Source organism: Simochromis diagramma, unplaced genomic scaffold (genome assembly GCF_900408965.1).
Source record: "Simochromis diagramma unplaced genomic scaffold, fSimDia1.1 OVJJ01000131.1, whole genome shotgun sequence".
NCBI lineage: Eukaryota > Metazoa > Chordata > Actinopteri > Cichliformes > Cichlidae > Simochromis > Simochromis diagramma.
In genome coordinates, this window is record NW_024387200.1 from 839,437 (window position 1) to 858,418 (window position 18,982).

At 40.7% G+C, this 18,982-nt stretch overlaps 1 protein-coding gene across 3 annotated transcripts in view; it reads left to right on the forward strand.

Moving 5' to 3' along the window:
* Window positions 1–4,056: 4,056 nt before the first annotated feature.
* The window catches only part of znf608 (zinc finger protein 608), a 66,038-nt gene continuing 51,112 nt past the window's right edge, over window positions 4,057–18,982 (forward strand). For all 3 annotated transcript variants that reach the window (XM_040050588.1, XM_040050589.1, XM_040050590.1), the window contains exon 1: window positions 4,057–5,080. In XM_040050588.1, the coding sequence (XP_039906522.1) occupies window positions 4,175–5,080 (906 nt within the window). In that variant the 5' untranslated portion in view covers window positions 4,057–4,174. The remainder of the gene's footprint in view (window positions 5,081–18,982) is intronic.

Sequence of the window (18,982 nt, forward strand, 5' to 3'; positions counted from 1 at the left end):
TTGGCTTACTGATGCATTAGACACAATTATGAGATCTTTTTATTACATATCAGACTAAGTTATTAGGCCTGCTGTTTACATTAGTGACTACTACTGGCATGACACACAGTTTGCCATCACTCAAGCTGTGGGCATAGACTGTAAATAAACAACAGCTTTAAGTGAGACTGGTTAGCGAGGTGTCGTCTTGAAGCTGTGAGCTGAACAGTTTTTTTTGCCATCACAGCCAAACTTTGCTTCCTGTTTAATATAACATTAAATTCTGAATTCCAAGCTAGAAAACTTGCACTTAGCTGATAACCCCTGGTACATATATGGCCACATCCAGTCAAAAGAATAATAATTTTTTTAATAAGTTCAAGGCTTTAATATGCAGGTGGATGACATGCATGCATCTGTTTATGTGATGCTTTATTTATACATGTTTAGCCTGACCCCACAGTTTCGCAGCTGTCGCTGATAGAATCGCCGATGCTTTTTAAAAGATGGAAATTTAAAACAAAACAGCGTAGCCCTTAATGGGCTAAGATTACGAGCATAGATATAGAGGCATGACACCAATTTACATATCTGAGCAAATGTGGCTTGTTTTAAGTAAACAAGAGTAGTAGTGAGTACTCCCAGCTGGATGTAGTGCAACCATCTGGGATGTTTTTGTTGCTGTTGTTGCTTCAAAATTTTACACTCCATAAAGAACTTTTTTTTTCTCATGACACCCAGTTTCCTCTGCACCAAAGACAGGTGTGGACATCACACCTCTTCCTTTAATAGTGAGTAGTCTGTACTTGACAGGAGGCACAGCTGACTCTCGTCTCTGCATCATAAACTATTTATCACTGCTGTCTTCTAGTTCATGTTGTGTTGGATTCGATGGAGTGTACTCCATTCTTCCTCGGGTATACTGCAGGGCACAATGAGGTCAGATATGACATACCTGCTGGATCCCGGCAGGGATTTTATCTGCTGTCGGTCTATGCTTTGACACTGTTTGATTGATAGGCTTCCTTCTCCTGCAATCCTAAACCTTTTATCTCTGGTTACTGATTGACACACTCATAAATGTGTTTTGTACAAAATTAGACATTTCACGGGAGCACTCCAGCATTTTGCCGAATATATTTATTTGCGCTCCCTCTCAGTCAGATTGCTTCATTTCTGTGACTGGAAGCAGGTGCACACTGCAAATAAAGGAAGCCCAGTCTCATTTGCATGTTGTGTTATGCTTATTTAACGCATGTAGGAACAGAGCAGTGTTTGTGCAAATATGGGGAAAAAACTTCAGGAATTTACATAAAGGAGTTTCTGCAACGAAACCAAATTTGTCTTCGCCATAAACTGCAAAGGAAAGTTGATATACACCTAAGTATTCACCAGCTTTTGTCTTTTAAGTTCTCCGTTTTGAATTTGTGTTTCCCTTAATTTACATTTTGTCTTTACACACTTAATGTGTAAAGATTGTGTTACTCAAAACTGCTATTCCACTCTCATTAACAGACACTGACTATGATTTTAGTTTGTTTGATTGTTCAGATTTGCAGAGTATTATTTCTTAATCACAACCAATAGAAACATTAAAAAATATCTTCACACTAGAAGCACTGAGCAGAGTGACAATATTATTTGGATATACACACTTGTCATTGATGCCATTTCATTCCTCCTCGGCCTCTTGATTCGTTCATTTATCTGTCAGTGAAGATGGTTTCACTTCCACACTGTGAAGGAAACACAGATGATGCTCATATATCATTCTTACGTCTCTAACATGTTGGGATGATGGAGGTTTTTATATAGTGCTAACTGCATGAAGTTATGATTGCTTTGGGTCTTTAAACCCTGTGAGTGTATTTGTGTGGTTTTTGTAACTAGTTTTGTTCATTTGGGTCTAAATGTGGCTATCCATCATTATATGATCGTTTTGAGTCTCTTTAATGTTATTTTGTTGTGTGTTTTTTTTGGTTCAATGTCATATTTATTTTTTAGAATATTTAAGGGCATTTTAAGCCTTCCCTTCAGAGTTTCACATTTCTTTGTGGTAATCTTAAACTATCTGATTAAGGTACCCAATAGAGTCTCTTGGTGGTGTGAAGGGTCTTCTGCCCTGGCCAGGTCTGCTGTGTGTTTCCGCCTGTTTGTCCCTCTGTGCTGCCTTGCAGGTTTCTAGAAGCATAGTTAATCATAGCAATTGGAAACACCTGGACAGTCTCCCAGGAGCGTGTATGCTCTCTCTCCATTCACCCAGCGTTGTGCTATTTGTTTAGTTGGCTGTGGCTTGGTTATTTTAGTTTTTGCACCACACAACACCGCACACCTAACATACAAATACTCATGTAGCTCCTGACATGCTGTTAACACTGTCTCACACATCCCATAAAGATTATCGCAGTTTCTGCTTCTTTTATTTAATAAATTAGAAAGTTCTAGTTAATTATGTGTCTCTTCCACCATTTTCCATGATAACAAAGGCTTTTTCTGTGCTTACCGTGAGTCTATTTGTGCTTAGTGTGCATGTGATTAGATCACTCTGCTCACTGCATAGCTCTTATCTTTGCAAGTTTTCATTGTGCTCTTGCAACGTGGCCTGTAATCATACAACCTTAACTGAAGGTTATCTGGTGCACTGTAACAGATTTACTGTTAAATTCAGGTACATATGTTTTCAACTCTGGTGACAGTAAACAGCATTTGGGCAGAAGTTTCAAATAGCAAGGTATGTTTATGCAAAAGAAAGTCAAAGGCTTAGGCTTCACTGCTCTAAACACTCAATTTCAGTAATTTTTTTCTAATCGTAGATCTGTGTGATGTCAAGCAGAGAGGGTTTTCTTTAACATGGTCATTGTTAAAGATCATTGTTTGGGCCTGTTTGTGAAGGGCAGCCAATCAGAGGAACGTTACCTTAAACTGTGGTCGGGGCGACCGTGGCTCAGGGGGTTGGGAATCGCATCTGTAACCGGAAGGTCGCCGGTTCGATCCCTGGGCTCTCTGTCCTGGTCGTTGTGTCCCTGGGCAAGACACTTTACCCTACTTGCCTACTGGTGTTGGCCAGAGGGGCCGATGGCGCGATATGGCAGCCTTGCTTCTGTCAGTCTGCCCCAGGGCAGCTGTAGCTACAACTGTAGCTGCCTCCACCAGTGTGTAAATGTGAGAGTGAATGAATAGTGGTATTGTAAAGCGCTTTGGGTGCCTTGAAAAGCGCTATATAAATCCAATCCATTATTATTAAAGAGAGAGTGGCTGTAAAGAGGCAGAAGCTGAAAAAAGGGGGGTTATTTCAGAAAGAGAATGAAGATTAAAAGTGTAATTTTAAAAAGTTAACAAGAATATCTTAGCAACAGTCTCAAAATGCATCCAAGCAATCTTTTGGGCAGCTCTGCTAAAGCAATCTCTAATAATAAACTTTAATTTCGTACATGAAAGCTGAACATACAGAAACACTGGCCAGTTTTGATAAAAACAGCTTAAAAAATACTGATATTTGCCTTAAAAAGTGTTTTCTTTTTTAAACTGTCATAACCCCACTAAGTTATACTCTGTCATCATCTTTGTAGTCACTGAATTCAACAGCAATTCAAATTTTCTTTGAAGTTTAAATAACGGAATCATACAAAGCAGCGATAGCAGTCCAAGAACAAAGACATCGAGCTGGAATTTAGTGGGCATCCAATCACTGACACTTGAGCTGATGCATAAACTATAAAACAAACACGGCAGCGCCCTCCTGCGGCCAACTAATTGCATTTTCTGACAGTAATTAAGTGGCATCTGAGACATTGGGAAGATGCATTCACAGTCGAAGGAAAACAAAACCATCTATTCTCTCTTTGAAAATAAACAGTAATGTGCTACATATCCATATATTACTGGGGCATTTTATTGTCTGGATTGAAATAAACCTTCCAAATGTGACTTTATGAACTTTATTCGTATTGTTTTTATTATTTTATGAAAACACAAGTGTAGATTTGTGATTATCGTGTTTTACTGTGCTGCGGGTGATAACAGCGAGCAGCCCTGTCAGATACTGCGAGCTGTCATTCAGTCTGTGTGGTAGTTTGTGAAGGAGCGGGCCTGATCCTCCGGTGCTCTCCGCCACACTGCGGCTGGCTGGCGCTCTGACAATGACTTGCATGCTGATTATTGTGGAGATCGACAAAGGAGACAAGGAAACGAGGAGATGAACCGTTTCCTGAGAGCTGGGGAGAATGGAGGGCTGCTGACAGACTGCAAGGAGCTGTCACCCAACCACACCGCCGCCTTCTCCTCCTCTTCCTCCTCCTCTGTCTCCATCACCTCCTCCTCCTCCTCTTCCTTCAGTGCCGCTGGCTCAGCCGACAGACACGCGGCCCTGCCCTCGCTCCAGACCCGGACACCTGGCGGCGGCGGGTCGGAGCCGAGGAGATCCGCGCTTAAGCGTAAAGGAGTCGGCCGGGAGGGACGGGAGGAACCGGAGGCGGCTTCGGCGGATCACTCATCAGCGGCTGCTGTCGTGGTGCGAGGCGGCGGAGAAGCGTGCTTCGGGATCGGCAAGCAGCAACAGCGTCGGGAGGCTCAAGGACGCAGCGTCGCTGGAGAAGGTCTGGAGATGATTTCAGCGGTCAGCAGAGAGGCGGACGGTGGCGGCGGGAACGGAGTCTCCGAAGTGACCGCTCCTTCTGCGTCATGCGCCAAAGGCAAGGAGGAGAGGAAGGGGAAGAACATGATCCGGGGCTGGAAGAGGGAGCGAGACAGGGAGAGGGACGCCGCTGCTCCTCCTGCCCGAACGAGGAAGGAGAAGCCCGGTGGTGATGGCTCGTCTCCTCCTCCTCCTCCTCCTCCCTCCGTCTTCCTCCCGTCGTCCGCCCTGCCCGCTCCCGAGCATCATCTGTGCCGCGACGGCTCCGGACACTGCCTGTGCGCCGCTCCGGACTCCAGGCTCCCGGGAGATATCAGCAACGTAAACAATAACAACAATAGTAACGGTGCCGCCGCCGTCAGCACCGGGAAAACCGCGCTGGAGTGTGGAGTTAAAACCGGCGCTATTGTTGTGAGACGGCAGCAGGACGACACGCCGGCCGCCAAGAAGCACAGAGGAGCCGAGAAGGTGAGCCAGCTTTTATTGTCTGGGGGGGAAACAACAATGCAACACGGCAACAAAAGAAGAAGCACACCTGCAGGAAGCTGCCTTTAATTTAGCCTAACGCGGAAATAAAAGGAGGGAGGCGGTCAGTCAGATGCAGGTGTAGAGGCCACAAAGGAGCAGCAGACACTCAGAATGGTTAAATGCTGCCACATGATATTTATTTGCCATTGTTGTTGCCCAGCTGGTGTCATTGTTCCCGCTCTCTGTGTCTGTGTTGATGTTTACCAGGCTGAGATTTCCTTTTTCTTTTTGGAGGGAAGATGAAGAAAAAAGGAGGAGGAGGAGGGAGGAAGCAGCAGCAGCAGCAGCAGCAGTGTGTCCTCCATCTCCATCCTCCTCCTCCTCCTCCTCCTCTTTCTAGAGCCATTTAATCCAGTGCTCCTTGTTTTTCCTGGAGATTAGAGGAGAAGGCATGTGCATCAAGAACTCAGCAGTAAAGGGAATTAAAATGTGATGCTGTAATATAACAAAATGGCAAATGTCATTGTCCATCATGGTGAGAGCAACAACAAAGTCACATTATTTCATTCAAGCAGACTTATTATGCTTTTCATTATATCTGTCAGGTGTTGACTGCTTATATGCAAAAGTTTCAGATAATGACATCAGTGTGTTTACAAGTAGCTCCTGTGAGCCAAGAGCTATAAATGCTGCATTTAAGATACTTTGTTTTACTGTTTCTGCATGATGTCATAAAGAAGGGTCCTTAATACCACTGATTTAGGCACACAAGCACAACTCACCTTCTGTTTCTGAAATGCAGCCAATCAGTTGAAAGTTGGCTTAAATGGGGAGGGGCTAAAACAACTGGTTAAAGAAAAGGCATAGTATAAGATAAAGAAGGCTTAATTTAACCTTCCAGAAGCATGTCTTTAAGTCTGGCAGCTTCTAGGCAGTTATTGTAAAGCTTTATCTAAATCAACTTGAATTTCAGTGGTCACCTCAAGATAAAGCCTGCATGTCGCACCAGCTGTCAAATGTGATGGATAGAGCTTGAAGAAGTTCATTCATTTTACCTGAAAGTACTGGTTTTAAATAATCCTTCCCAGGTGCACCACCAACTTAGGAAAACACAGAATAAAAATTAGCCTTGCCTTGACATCCTCCTTTTTGTTTGCTTAATTCATTCAGGAAGACACTCAGGATATCAAATATAATCAGGCTTTAGAGCGAGGGTCACATCCTTTTAAAATAAGACGTAAATACTGCGGGTTGACAGGTCGGATGGCTGAGGTTTAATGAGCCACTCCTGAGCCGGTACAGCGGCCTAGCAGGAATGGTTGGGAAATCATTTTTTGGAGGGTTTTGAATAAGTCATCCAGCAGAGAGGAGATGGAGGGATGGGTGGAGAGGTAAGATGGGGACAGAGATGTCTGATAGGGAGGGAGGAATGGGATGTAACAGCAGAGGACATGCACTTAAAGACAAAGACACAAAAAAGAAGCAGATGGAGTATGTCCAGAAGGTGTATTTTTTGTTAGTTTTTTAGAAACACACATGCAGGATTAGCTTTATGAGGCAGGAAAAACTGAAGCTTCCTCCTGCTGCTGGCAGATGCTGTTGACAGGAGGAACGCTGGTCTGCACTGGCTGCTTTGTTTATTTGTTGATCTGAAGGATTCCCATTCAGCAGTGAAACACACACACACACACACACACACACACACACACACACACACACACACACACACACACACACACACACACGCACACACACAGTCACCCTGAGCTCAGTCTGTGGAGGCTGTAAGTCATTTCCTGTCAACAAGAATCTGGGCTCCACTCGGCAACTGTTGGGTGTCCTTTGATTATAGAGAGACTAAAACCCTGGAAATTGGGCTAATTTGATATTATAATGGAAATAAATCAAGTTTATTTCCATGAATGGATCTCTGTGGGTCATCCTGAGTTTGCACTCTCCACATCTGCTTTAGAGAATCAGGGAAATGAGAAAGTCACACTATGCACAAATTAGTCATATCATTAAGCACGTCTGACCTGTCGGGGCAGGGCCATTGGACCTCTGCTGGCAGCGGATCCTTTGGGTCCTGCAGGTTGTAAGGTGGGGCCACTGCAGATCATGCTCACTGGGAATGGGATGTGAAGAGTGTGCAGCCAAACTGTATGTAAAGATGGACATAGCCACTGTGAGGTCACACATAAGTTTGCAAAGTCCTGTTACTGAAGCATTGAGCAGAGCATTTTCACTGTTCCGCGTCTGCTTCGGCTGGAGGTTTCATCCTGTTAAAAGGGAGTTTTTCCTTCCCACTGTCGCTAAGTGTTTATTGGAGTTTTCCCTGTGTTATTTTCTCTGTCTTTGCCTTATAATATAAAGCACCTTGAGTTGAACTGAATTGGACCAAAGTAAATTTAATTATGATTGTGCATTTTTGATGGTGTGACTTGTCAATCATAAGATAAGAACATAGCTTCTGGTCCTACTAGACGCTAATGGTAGCAATAACATATAGAATAACATGACTGTAGTGATCTCACCCAGGAGTTCCTCATTTGAACTGACGTAATTTTTCTATGACAAAAATGTCAACACAAGTGCTAAAAACCGCAGTTCCATTAATGGCCACTTGAGGCTTGCTCCAAAACAATCCATGCCCTCATTGACTTTCATTTGAAAATGAACCCAAAAAACACACATTCACAGCCTGATACAAAAACTGGTGTCAGCTTCTATGGATAACTTCCCCCTTCAGAAAACAACCTATGGGTCATACATTTGGATTTTGTTGAGGTTAAAAGTTAGGGACATGGATTATGTGACTGGCAGGTGTGCTGACACAGGCGGCTGTGTGTACTAGCTGTCTGTCACTGAACTGGACTTCTTGACTGCATTTGTGTGGTTGGTGCCTTTTGAATCATTTCTGAAGCCTGCTGTGAGGTTTCCAATAAGTCTTTGCTTTATGTTTTGTTTTGGGAATGCAATTTTGTTAGTCTGATACTTCCAGCAGTACTTCTCAGCAGATATTTGTGTCTTTGCTTTGCATCCATACAGTTTGTGGATGCAGTTTGCTGCCCTTAGCTATAAAGTCCCACCCTCTTATCCGACACCAACACAGCAGTGGGCCATACGTACAGCCTATAGATACTGAACTAAGCTTCAAGTCTGACATGATGGATTCCTTTGTGAATCTTGTGTAAATTCAGCGGCCTTCTAATGATATGAACAAGCTGTCATTTATGTCCTATTTTACAGTTTTGATTAAGAAGAAGTAAAAATAAATAAAAAATGTTTTGCTAATGCTTTTTTTCCACCCAGGTGAAAATTTCACAAATTAACCTAAAGGTGCTTAAGGGATTACAGACTGATTGCACAAGAGTTTCAAGGGCATCTGCAAAGCTCAAATGCAATTATTCATTAAAATATAAATAACATGTGTTCTCACAGCTGTATGAGAGATGACTGACGGTTTTCCCCTTAATGTCGTCTACATGAACCCTTCCTACACCTCAGTGGATGAATGCACCACTAGCTTCGGTGTCATCATGGTCTTTGCATATGAATTTAAAGCCGAACAAAAAAACACCACAGCCACTGCAGAAATATCCAGTTTCATGCACTGCAGTCCTCCTGCTCTGACATGTTTCCTTCACTTGAGCCCCACAAACTGAGCGTTTGTCATCTGCGGCTTTTAAGTTTAGCCTTCAAATCAAATGTCTCCAGTATCTCGAGACTTGGTGTTTAATTATTACTCTGGAACCAAACACAGATTTTTGGGCTGCTGCACCTTTTGGAAGTTAATCTGGTTAAAATTAATGGAGGCACAATAAGAATGAATGATGTATGATGCATCTAATTTAAATGGAATCAAAATTGGATTAAATAGTTACGCCCTGCTGATGAGAACAACTGTGGAAACAGTGAGTACATGGAAGAGCTTGTACTTGTGCATAGAGCTAATGAACTACAGTCAAATGGAAGAAGATTATACAGAACCATACATTAAATGCAAATTACAGAAGGAACTGGTGACAGTACTGAAGAGCCTTCTTTTAAACTTGTTTTTGAAATATGAGTATTGCTGAAGATTTAATCAACTTTGTATTTTATTTTCTCTTCTCCAATTTAGAGCTGGCTGAATATCCTGGAGGTTTTTTCGGAGAATTTTTCAAAGTTCGATATTCTAACATATCAACTGATATTTTCGTTTTTCTTTCAGACACACGAAAAATGAGCGGATTTCCTAAACCTTTGTCATGTGTAGTTATGCAGTAATCTATTAGATACAAACCTGACACTGTTCATAACAACTACACTGGAGAAAAGTTATTTATAAGGCTTTAAGGTAGGGATGATTAATATGTGGCTGCAGACACAGGGAGCTGTAGCTAATAGCTATCTGGTAGATGTCCCATCCACCAGTGACTCTACTGGACCTCCTGCTCATGTTTATGCTTCTTTATGCAACTGTCTGATCAATAATAGAGCTTGTTGTCTGGTTAATTGTACAAACATATTGTACATGATGTTTTTAATTCAGTTTTAGGGTGTAGGATTTTCTTAGCTTACTAATTAGCAGGTATATAAGAATGCACATTGCTAGTCAGCTTAACACTTCACTCTCTGTCCAGTAGTCACTTTTGTCTCCAAAAATCCTAACATGGCTGTGGTCTACACGACAATGTTGAGGTTCCAAAGTACAGAGTCCAGAAAATGATTGGTCTATAATGTCTATAATGCTTATTAGCATCCACCACTTAAAAACTGCAATAGCTGGTAGAAACAAGATTCCATTCAGAGCTAAGTGATCATAAACTAAATGATGTGATGTTAGAGAAAGATTAACCATCAAATGATCACTTTTACACATCATCCTGAAGGGAACATAAATGCTAAAATTTATGGCTATTCTTCCTGTCATTTAAAAAAAAAAAATCAGCACAAAGCCTCCAGAAACTACTAAGCTGAGAGTCCAAACCTCTCCAGCTTTTTATTAGCACTCATTTTATATAACATATTGTTAAACGAAGGTTTTAAAACCATGACAGCCCAAATATTTGAATACTTTAGAAAAGAATCCCTCTCAGGTTGTCTGAGACTTAGGAAGAAATCTAAACCATACAGCATCATATTGATGACTAATCCTGTTTTGTGGATGGTCTCATCGCAGATATTCTCCAGGCAGAAATTTGGTCTGCTTTTTTTGTCTATTTGCTGCCATACTATAGCATTTGTCTCTGCCCAATTGAGACGCTCAGCATGAAGTTTGATCACAAACAATTTAACACTTCACCAACCCTTTTGAGAGCGGCTTCTTTACTCTCACAGTTCTAGCTGAGCTGCTTTGCTTTTTGTTTTTTCTGAAACTATTGGCATGCTACAACCTCACATCTTTAGATGTCATCCAGCTAGCTTACTTACTACTTATTCCAGCTCTGCTAAACCTCATAATGAATTAACGTTTTGGAGTTAAACTGTTTCACAATTGTTTGCTTTCGGGAACTGAAAGAGCATTTGGACCCAGAAATGGCTAATGATAGACTTAACACCACGATGAGAGCACAAGGAAACTGCAGAAACGTGAACCAACTCAAGGGATCATCACAACTGGTGTGATTCTTCCTTGGTGGAGCAGATATGTTGTACTGAATTTTGTGAGCAACGCACTGACTAACCGAGACCGTATCATAGCAAAAATTCTTGCAGAAAAATGCTCCAATTTACCTTCAAAAAGCTACCCTCTCGCTAAAATATAAATCTGATCTAGCCACACTGGCAGAAATAAAAGCAGTTCTTCTGCTGCTGCTGAGGCTCAGGCTGTCATCTGCATGACAATAAGATGCACTTGAGTTTCTCTGTGAATGACAGCGGCTGCTCTGCTATCACTTTCTGTCTGTCAGTCTGGATCCCTGCAGGCTGAATGAGGATGAAACAAAAACACTCGGCTCCTGACGGATCCTATCGCCTAATATTGAATTCTGATCACCTTGCAGCAGCAGCATCAACGCACCCGCCAATATCCGGTTATTCCATTTTCTTTTTTCAGAAGCATCATTTCCCGTTGTGCTGTAGTCGCAGCTTTTGAATCGTCACGTTTACCTGGTGGGTTTTAACAGGTTTGTGCAGGCTTGGTCTCCATGGTGACGTTGACAGTGTTTAGTTTATTCAGGAGGAGTTGTAGTGTCGCATGTAAACAGCTGATCCAAAGCAAGCGAAGCAAGCATCGGGATTGAGAGTGATGAGGAGAGGCCAATGTAGGGCAATGTTCCTCTTTAATGCACCATTTCTTCTTTCTCATCCATGTAAAAATAACCAGATCACTTTGCCCAGCCAGCTTTTTACGGGTCCATTACGCACTTACTTGGCTTTTTAAGTTTTCAGCGTTTTAAGCTGAAATCCTCCAAAACTGCACCTTTAAGAGTGAGTGATTATGAAGGATAATAGGCTGAGACTCTTGATAAGTGTTTTTCTGACAAATAAAACTATTGTGCCGTGTTTCACTGGCTGAAAGCTTTCATGATGACAATGAATGTATTACATTTTCAGCTATGGCATACATTTTATTAAATAGGTTGCATTAAGGCTGTAAAATCATAACCATGATTATTCTGGTCAGTAATCGTAATCTTGATTTTTCTCACTAAACATCATGCATTTATTAAATATGAAACCTTTTTCTATAATTTCAGCTTAAACTGTATTATACTGTAAGGGTTCCTGAGCTTTTTGGGAGAGGTGAAAGCAAACGACTCTAAAGGAAAAGGTTTTGTTAGTAGGGCTGGGCAGTCTGCCCGTAGGCCAATCATTCTTTTGTTGGCGGGGAGGACGTTAAGTTCTATTATCCACCTTGTAAAACACACAGTGTGCTCAGTAACACATAGTTTAGTTTTTATTCTCACTCCTAGCATGAAGAGATGTTGATGCAGTGACGTACAACGATGAATGATTCAACCGACCTTAACTGGTAAACCGTACCACGTCATAATATTTGCTGGCTCTAAACTTCTACTAACACATTCATCACGTCCACATACAGCAAGTTTGACCATCATCGATCATCATCCACAACCCTTTCTTTCTTTTTTATTTATTTATATTTATATATTTATCAAACACAGGAAATGGAAAATAAACATAAAAGAATTCCAGCAAAATTATCTGTAAAACAAAAACAAAAGGTGTTTGAAAAGGAGCAGGAAGAAGCAGCGGCTTATCCAGACCTGCCCCAAAGTTTGCCAACAATTTCTTAATCCAATTGGTAACTATATATATGTACATATATATATACACACACACACACACACACACACACACACACACACACACACACACACACACATCTGTGTACCTGTGTAGACAAATGCTCTCTCATATCAACAACATAACAATATTCTCATTCTGTACAATAGAACAGCTGTATAGCTATATGCCCATCAAATATGTATTGCTTATATTTATTCTTATATTGTGCAATATTTTTACCTTTTTTTAAAATTTCTTTGTTTAGCCACATTCCACAAACTGATATGTATGTGCTGTGAACACATGACTGCTTTATATTGCATTTTCCTCTCAGGTCATACGTGAGAGGAAAATGGTTTATTCTTAAATAAATTATTACTTGGAAGCATATTATTTCTTGCTTTTCCTGATACCAAACATTATGCATTATCCTTCTTGCTCTTTTTTTGCATTGTGCATAGAGAGAACTCTTGTGTTACCCCAGACCACTGTTATTCTTATTATCCTTATTATTATCCTCCTTATTAGCTTTTTTAAAAAATAATACTAGTTAATTAAAAAAAATGATTTGTTTGATTTGTTGTTGTCTCTTCCACAATCCTTTGTGAATTAGCTTGACAGCAGGTTAATGGTTTGTTTAATGGTTTGTTTTTTCATTTAATGCAAAACACTGGAATTGTGCCAGGTTGTGTCACTCAGATACTCAAAAACACTGAAATACTGGACGCTGAGATTTAATGATTTACATTTGAGACTAACAGAGTTGTCATTTGGAGGGCTGGTGATGGAATAAGTTACAAGGTGGCCAGACAGCTGAATGCAATGTCTGTTAGGTGGGACTGAGGTTTTCTATATATTTTAATTTATCATTTGTATGTGCTTTTTCTTTTTGTGGTATTTTTCTTCTAATCGGGTTAGATTAAGTTGCTAAAAACTACTTGGTAAAGTTTAGGAAAATTGCCTACATGTTAAAAAAGTGTCAAGGGAGGAGTGAGGACCCAAAGACTGGATGAGCAAATAAATTGTGAGCGATGAAATATCAAACTCAAAACAAAAAACTGAATACAAAAATTCATAAGAAGAAAACAAAGATGAGCTGGTAAACACAAAACACAAACTGGCAACCAACACAATGAAATGCAGCATTATAGAGCATGAATTATGGGAAGACAAAGACACAACATCATAGATGAGACAGAAGGCACACAGAGTGAATCACAACAGTAGTTGCCTCAATGCACTTTATACTGTAAGGTACAGACCTACAATAATAGAACCAGAATGACAGTGAAACTCTAAAACACAACAAAACCTTGAGACTATGATAAAATCACACTCACTTGGCACTTACAGTGTCTTGCAAAAGTATTCGGCCCCCTTGAACTTTTCCCACATGTTGTCACATTACAGCCACAAACATGAATCAATTTTATTGGAATTCCACGTGAAAGACCAACACAAAGTGGTGCACACGTGAGAAGTGGAACGAAAATCATACATGATTCCAAACATTTTTTACAAATAAATAACTGCAAAGTGGGGTGTGCGTGATTATTCAGCCCCCTTTGGTCTGAGTGCAGTCAGTTGCCCATAGACATTGCCTGATGAGTGCTAATGACTAGATAGAGAGCACCTGTGTGTAATCTAATGTCAGTACAAATACAGCTGCTCTGTGACGGCCTCAGAGGTTGTCTAAGAGAGTATTGGGAGCAACAACACCATGAAGTCCAAAGAACACAATAGACAGGTCAGGGATAAAGTTATTGAGAAATTTAAAGCAGGCTTAGGCTACAAAAAGATTTCCCAATCCTTGAACATCCCACGGAGTCAAGCGATCATTCAGAAATGGAAGGAGTATGGCACAACTGTAAACTTACCAAGACAAGGCCGTCCACCTAAACTCACAGGCCTAACTAGGAGAGCGCTGATCAGAAATGCAGCCAAGAGGCCCATGGTGACTCTGGACGAGCTGCAGAGATCTACAGCTCAGGTGGGGGAATCTGTCCATAGGACAACTATTAGTCGTGCACTGCACAAAGTTGGCCTTTATGGAAGAGTGGCAAGTAGAAAGCCATTGTTAACAGAAAACCATAAGAAGTCCCATTTGCAGTTTGCCACAAGCCATGTGGGGGACACAGCAAACATGTGGAAGAAGGTGCTCTGGTCAGATGAGACCAAAATGGAACTTTTTGGCCAAAATGCAAAACGCTCTGTGTGGTGGAAAACTAACACTGCTCATCACTCTGAGCACACCATCCCCACTGTCAAATATGGTGGTGGCAGCATCATGCTCTGGGGGGGCTTCTCTTCAGCAGGGACAGGGAAGCTGGTCAGAGTTGATGGGAAGATGGATGGAGCCAAATACAGGGCAATCTTGGAAGAAAACCTCTTGGAGTCTGCAAAAGACTTGAGACTGGGGCGGAGGTTCACCTTCCAGCAGGACAACGACCCTAAACATAAAGCCAGGGCAACAATGCAATGGTTTAAAACAAAACATATCCATGTGTTAGAATGGCCCAGTCAAAGTCCAGATCTAAGTCCAATCGAGAATCTGTGGCAAGATCACACTTTGTATTGGTCTTTCACGTGGAATTCCAATAAAATTGATTCATGTTTATGGCTGTAATGTGACAAAATGTGGAAAAGGGGGCCGAATACTTTTGCAAGACACTGTAAATTTTGGTACTTTTTGTGCAAATAAAAGCTCTAACTGCTGATTGTTTTTAGTATCAGGGGGTTATTTTCTGTCTTCTCAAAGTTTATGAAGCATTTAAGGCCAGTGTTTTATTAGCCCTTGGTCTACCCCGAACTCCTCCCTATGCTGTCTTGGTGACTTTCACTTTAATGTAACATTGTTTCAACATTTTCTCTTCTGAGGATTCAGTTTGAGTGGTTAAACCAAGAGAATAGCCAAAGTAGATTTTAAATCAAATAGATCGCTTACAGAGCTTGGAACATCTTTAACTATCAGCATGGAAAAGATAAAACTGAGCAGCAGCTGTGCAGGGTCACCACCTTACACCTGTAAGGCGCTAATGATGCTAAAAAGGGAAAAAAAGGTGTTAATGAGGACTGGAAGTGTTACAGTGTGATACAAAGAGAGAATCTGTCGTTTTCCCACTATTGACAGTTATAGAGCACTAAATAAAAATATTCACTTTTATTGGATAATTAAATTAATCGTCTCAAATATTTATTAGCATTTCTTTACCCTCTGCTGATCACTGACCGGACTTTATGATGGGTCCTGCTTTTTTATTTATCATCACATAAAGGTCACCAGCTCTCAGCAGGATTCAAACTTGCGTCATACAGTATGTGTCCAGTTTTCACCCGAGGTTGATAATCAGCAGAGCTTTGATGTTGTTTATCCTTCCTTTTTCAAAGAATATTGGCTGGAGCCAGCATGGACACATAGTTATCTAACAGCCAGCCAGATGTCTTTCCAAAAGACTGAACATGTTTTCTAAAGGCACGAAATGTCTGATTGTGAAGTCTTGATGTGGATTTCTAAAGGGTGGGAGGACAAACCACCAGGGATCTGACACGTGTTTGCTAAAATGTGCAAAGACTAAAATTTACAGCTGTTAAACTCTGAGTTTTATTCTGGGAATGTTACAAGGAGGAAACATTGATATAAAAAGATCTCTGTGTAAAACAATGTCAGTGTTTAGAGCATTACAAACAGAAATCCATCATTTCCCACAGGGTTGGGGTACACATGTAGGTGGGCATTAAAAGACGTGAAACCACACCTTTTCCAATGACTTATTAAGTAACACTTGACAATAAATAGAAAAATTATCAGCTGCCGCAGTGAGCTGCTGGACTACAGTGATACCATCTTGGACTACAGACTCACAAGAAATAAATGGGCGACCCAGTAAAGTCTTTGTGTGGAAGGATGGCATTAACGCTGAATTCTGGGTGGGAAAACGCAAAAGACAACATTTTAATTCTTTTAAATATTTGTTGATATTGCCCTGGCTGTGAAAATTAGCTTTGGTTAATTTGTTTAATATGGGCATTGGTCAGAGTGATCAGGACACCAGTCAAGGCAATTTTTGACTCGCAGGATGGGATTTGTATTTCATTTAATCTACCTGACTCTAGTTTTATGTAGGCATCCCTGCATATAACCAACAATGTGTGCAGGTACATGCAGCACATACAGAATTTCATGAATGTGTGCAGAACAGCTACACCATCATCATCAGAAAAAGAGAGAAAGAGAGAATGGGGGTGTTTGTGTGTGTTGGGTTAATTTTGAAATCGAGCTTAATGCAAATGTGCATTTGCAGAGACAGGGTACAAATTTTTCGCCTCATCTTTTTGTTTAACTGGGTGTGTGTGTTTGGTGAATGACTGCTGTATGTGAGAAGAGGCATAACAAAGAGCAGAGACGAAGCAGACTGACAATAAGTAGAACTACATGCCTAAAGGGAAAAAAAGGCATGACAGCGGCTTCTGCACAAAAGTAATGAACAAGAATTAAATTTACTGCATTAGTACACATCAAATGGTCTGATTGATAGTGCACCGCTTCAGGGAAACTGCAGAACAACCAAAATTATTGGGGTCAGTTTGGTAATTGCATGCAATCTATTTGTGATAATGCTGCAATTAACTGTGATAAACTGGTGAAAATCCCAAATCAGATGCCATCTGTTGCAAATCTGTAAAACTGTTGTCTTCTACATATAAAAAAGAAATCACATTAAACAGAAATTCACATTAATTTAGATTCAGAGTTCAGCCAGGACGCCCCAGATTTAAAACAGAAATTCAGAAATCTCTTTACAAATAATGATGTTGTTGCTGTTGGATGGCAATTTAACCACAAAGTGACACAAATGCTCAGTAATGTTGCTTTTATATAAGAGTATAACCAGAATACATCCATTTGACAACCTGCTGAGTTGAGTCCTCTGCTGCAAAGAGACGTGTTGTGTTGCAGATGAGTTGCGCTTACTGCTGCAGACTGAGACTGTGCAAAATTTCATCATCGCCCATTTGTAGAAAACACTTTGATATGTTCACCCTGTTGAGAAATATTTATTTTTTCCTTCTTTTGTTGGGTAAAATCCACCTTTAATTTCAGTGCTTCAGCAGAGAGCAGTACTGGCAGGAGAGTTTTACTTTGGTTTTGTGTGTTGGCTTCACGGGGCTGTGATTGACAGGAGACTATTGACTGAAAACATGGAAATCAGACAGGCAGAAGGCAGAAGTAGACCCCTTGTGAATATGAGGAAAATCTGAAGCTTTAGAAGCTTTTGAAAATAAGCGAGTGACCTTGGAATTCCTTTTTTTTAAATTTTGCTTTCTTTATTTAAACACATAGCTACATTAGCATGCTTCAGTTCCACTCGCCAGCCTTAAGCTAGGTATATAATACAAAGGAGTTTAGCTGTCTAGTCCTTAAAAATATCAGCTTTTACCCCTAAAACATGGTGACTGTAAAACCCCAATAAACAAAACCCTCAGAGTCTAAATGAAAATGTTTTGTGTCAAATATTAAAAGCTATTTGAAATTAAAGGTTTGAGGTTTGAATCTGTTAGGCTGGAATAAATCAGTGAGAATAAGAGTGGCAAAACCTGGAAGCATGTTTGAAATGTAACAAACATATAGGCAGAGTCATCAGTGTCTTCAATAACGATAAATTAGCAACAGCAAAGCTGCACTTTCATTAGATGTCATTATTATTATTCAACACCAGGCAAATGAGCATGTCAGCAGAACTAAATGGTTTTTGTTACGCACCCCAATCAGACAATAACGCACAACTCACGCTGACACATTAGTACATTAATAACCTCTTTGCTTTCATTCTGTTCATTTAGGCTTCAGTTATGCAGGCCTACAGACCAGTCTGGTAACTACAATTTGCTTGGAAAAATTTATACTACCCAACAGCAAACACTTGCCAACTACTTGCTAAGTGGCAGTGAAATTGTGGGAAACTGTGCCTTTCTAAATGTATTAATTTCAGGGTAAGGGAAAACATACTTTGAAGATGAATGGTCTCCATTTCCAGTTTGCTCTTTCAAGTTTTGCTACCCCTTAGAGGTTAGTTAGCAAGTGTTTGCAGGCAAGTTGGCATGCATGTGAACGACAGGAAGCTGCAACAATCTGCTATCAACCAAAGAAATCACAAGGGAGTTATTGGTACACCATCCTCTTAGTGACCAGGTTCACCGGAGAGCTGGCAACCTTTAGCAACCACTCACCAACCAACACAGGATTTTCACTAGCATCCTGTAATTGAGGCATAACTTGTTGAACTTCCTCGTCAACTCCTTTAATTTCTATATTAACTTCTTTCCAACTAACAAGACAAGTTCAGGATCAAAAATAGGTCAGAAAATGGGGAATAATAATAATAAGCCCTGAGGCTTAGTTTTATTGGTTGAGTTTCTTTTCAAAATGTACCCTGATTTACCCTTTAAATGTACATTTTATCCTCCAGATTTATTTATTTATTACACATTTATTAGGCATTTAAAATATGGTATTGTGGTCATATATCTGTTATGACTTTACATCCCCTATGACCGGCCAGAAACTGAGCTTTGGACAACGTGATATCATTGTGGTTACAATATGATGACAGAGGCGTCCATAGATCCACAAAGCCAGCACGCTGTTCCCTCATTGTTCACTTGTTC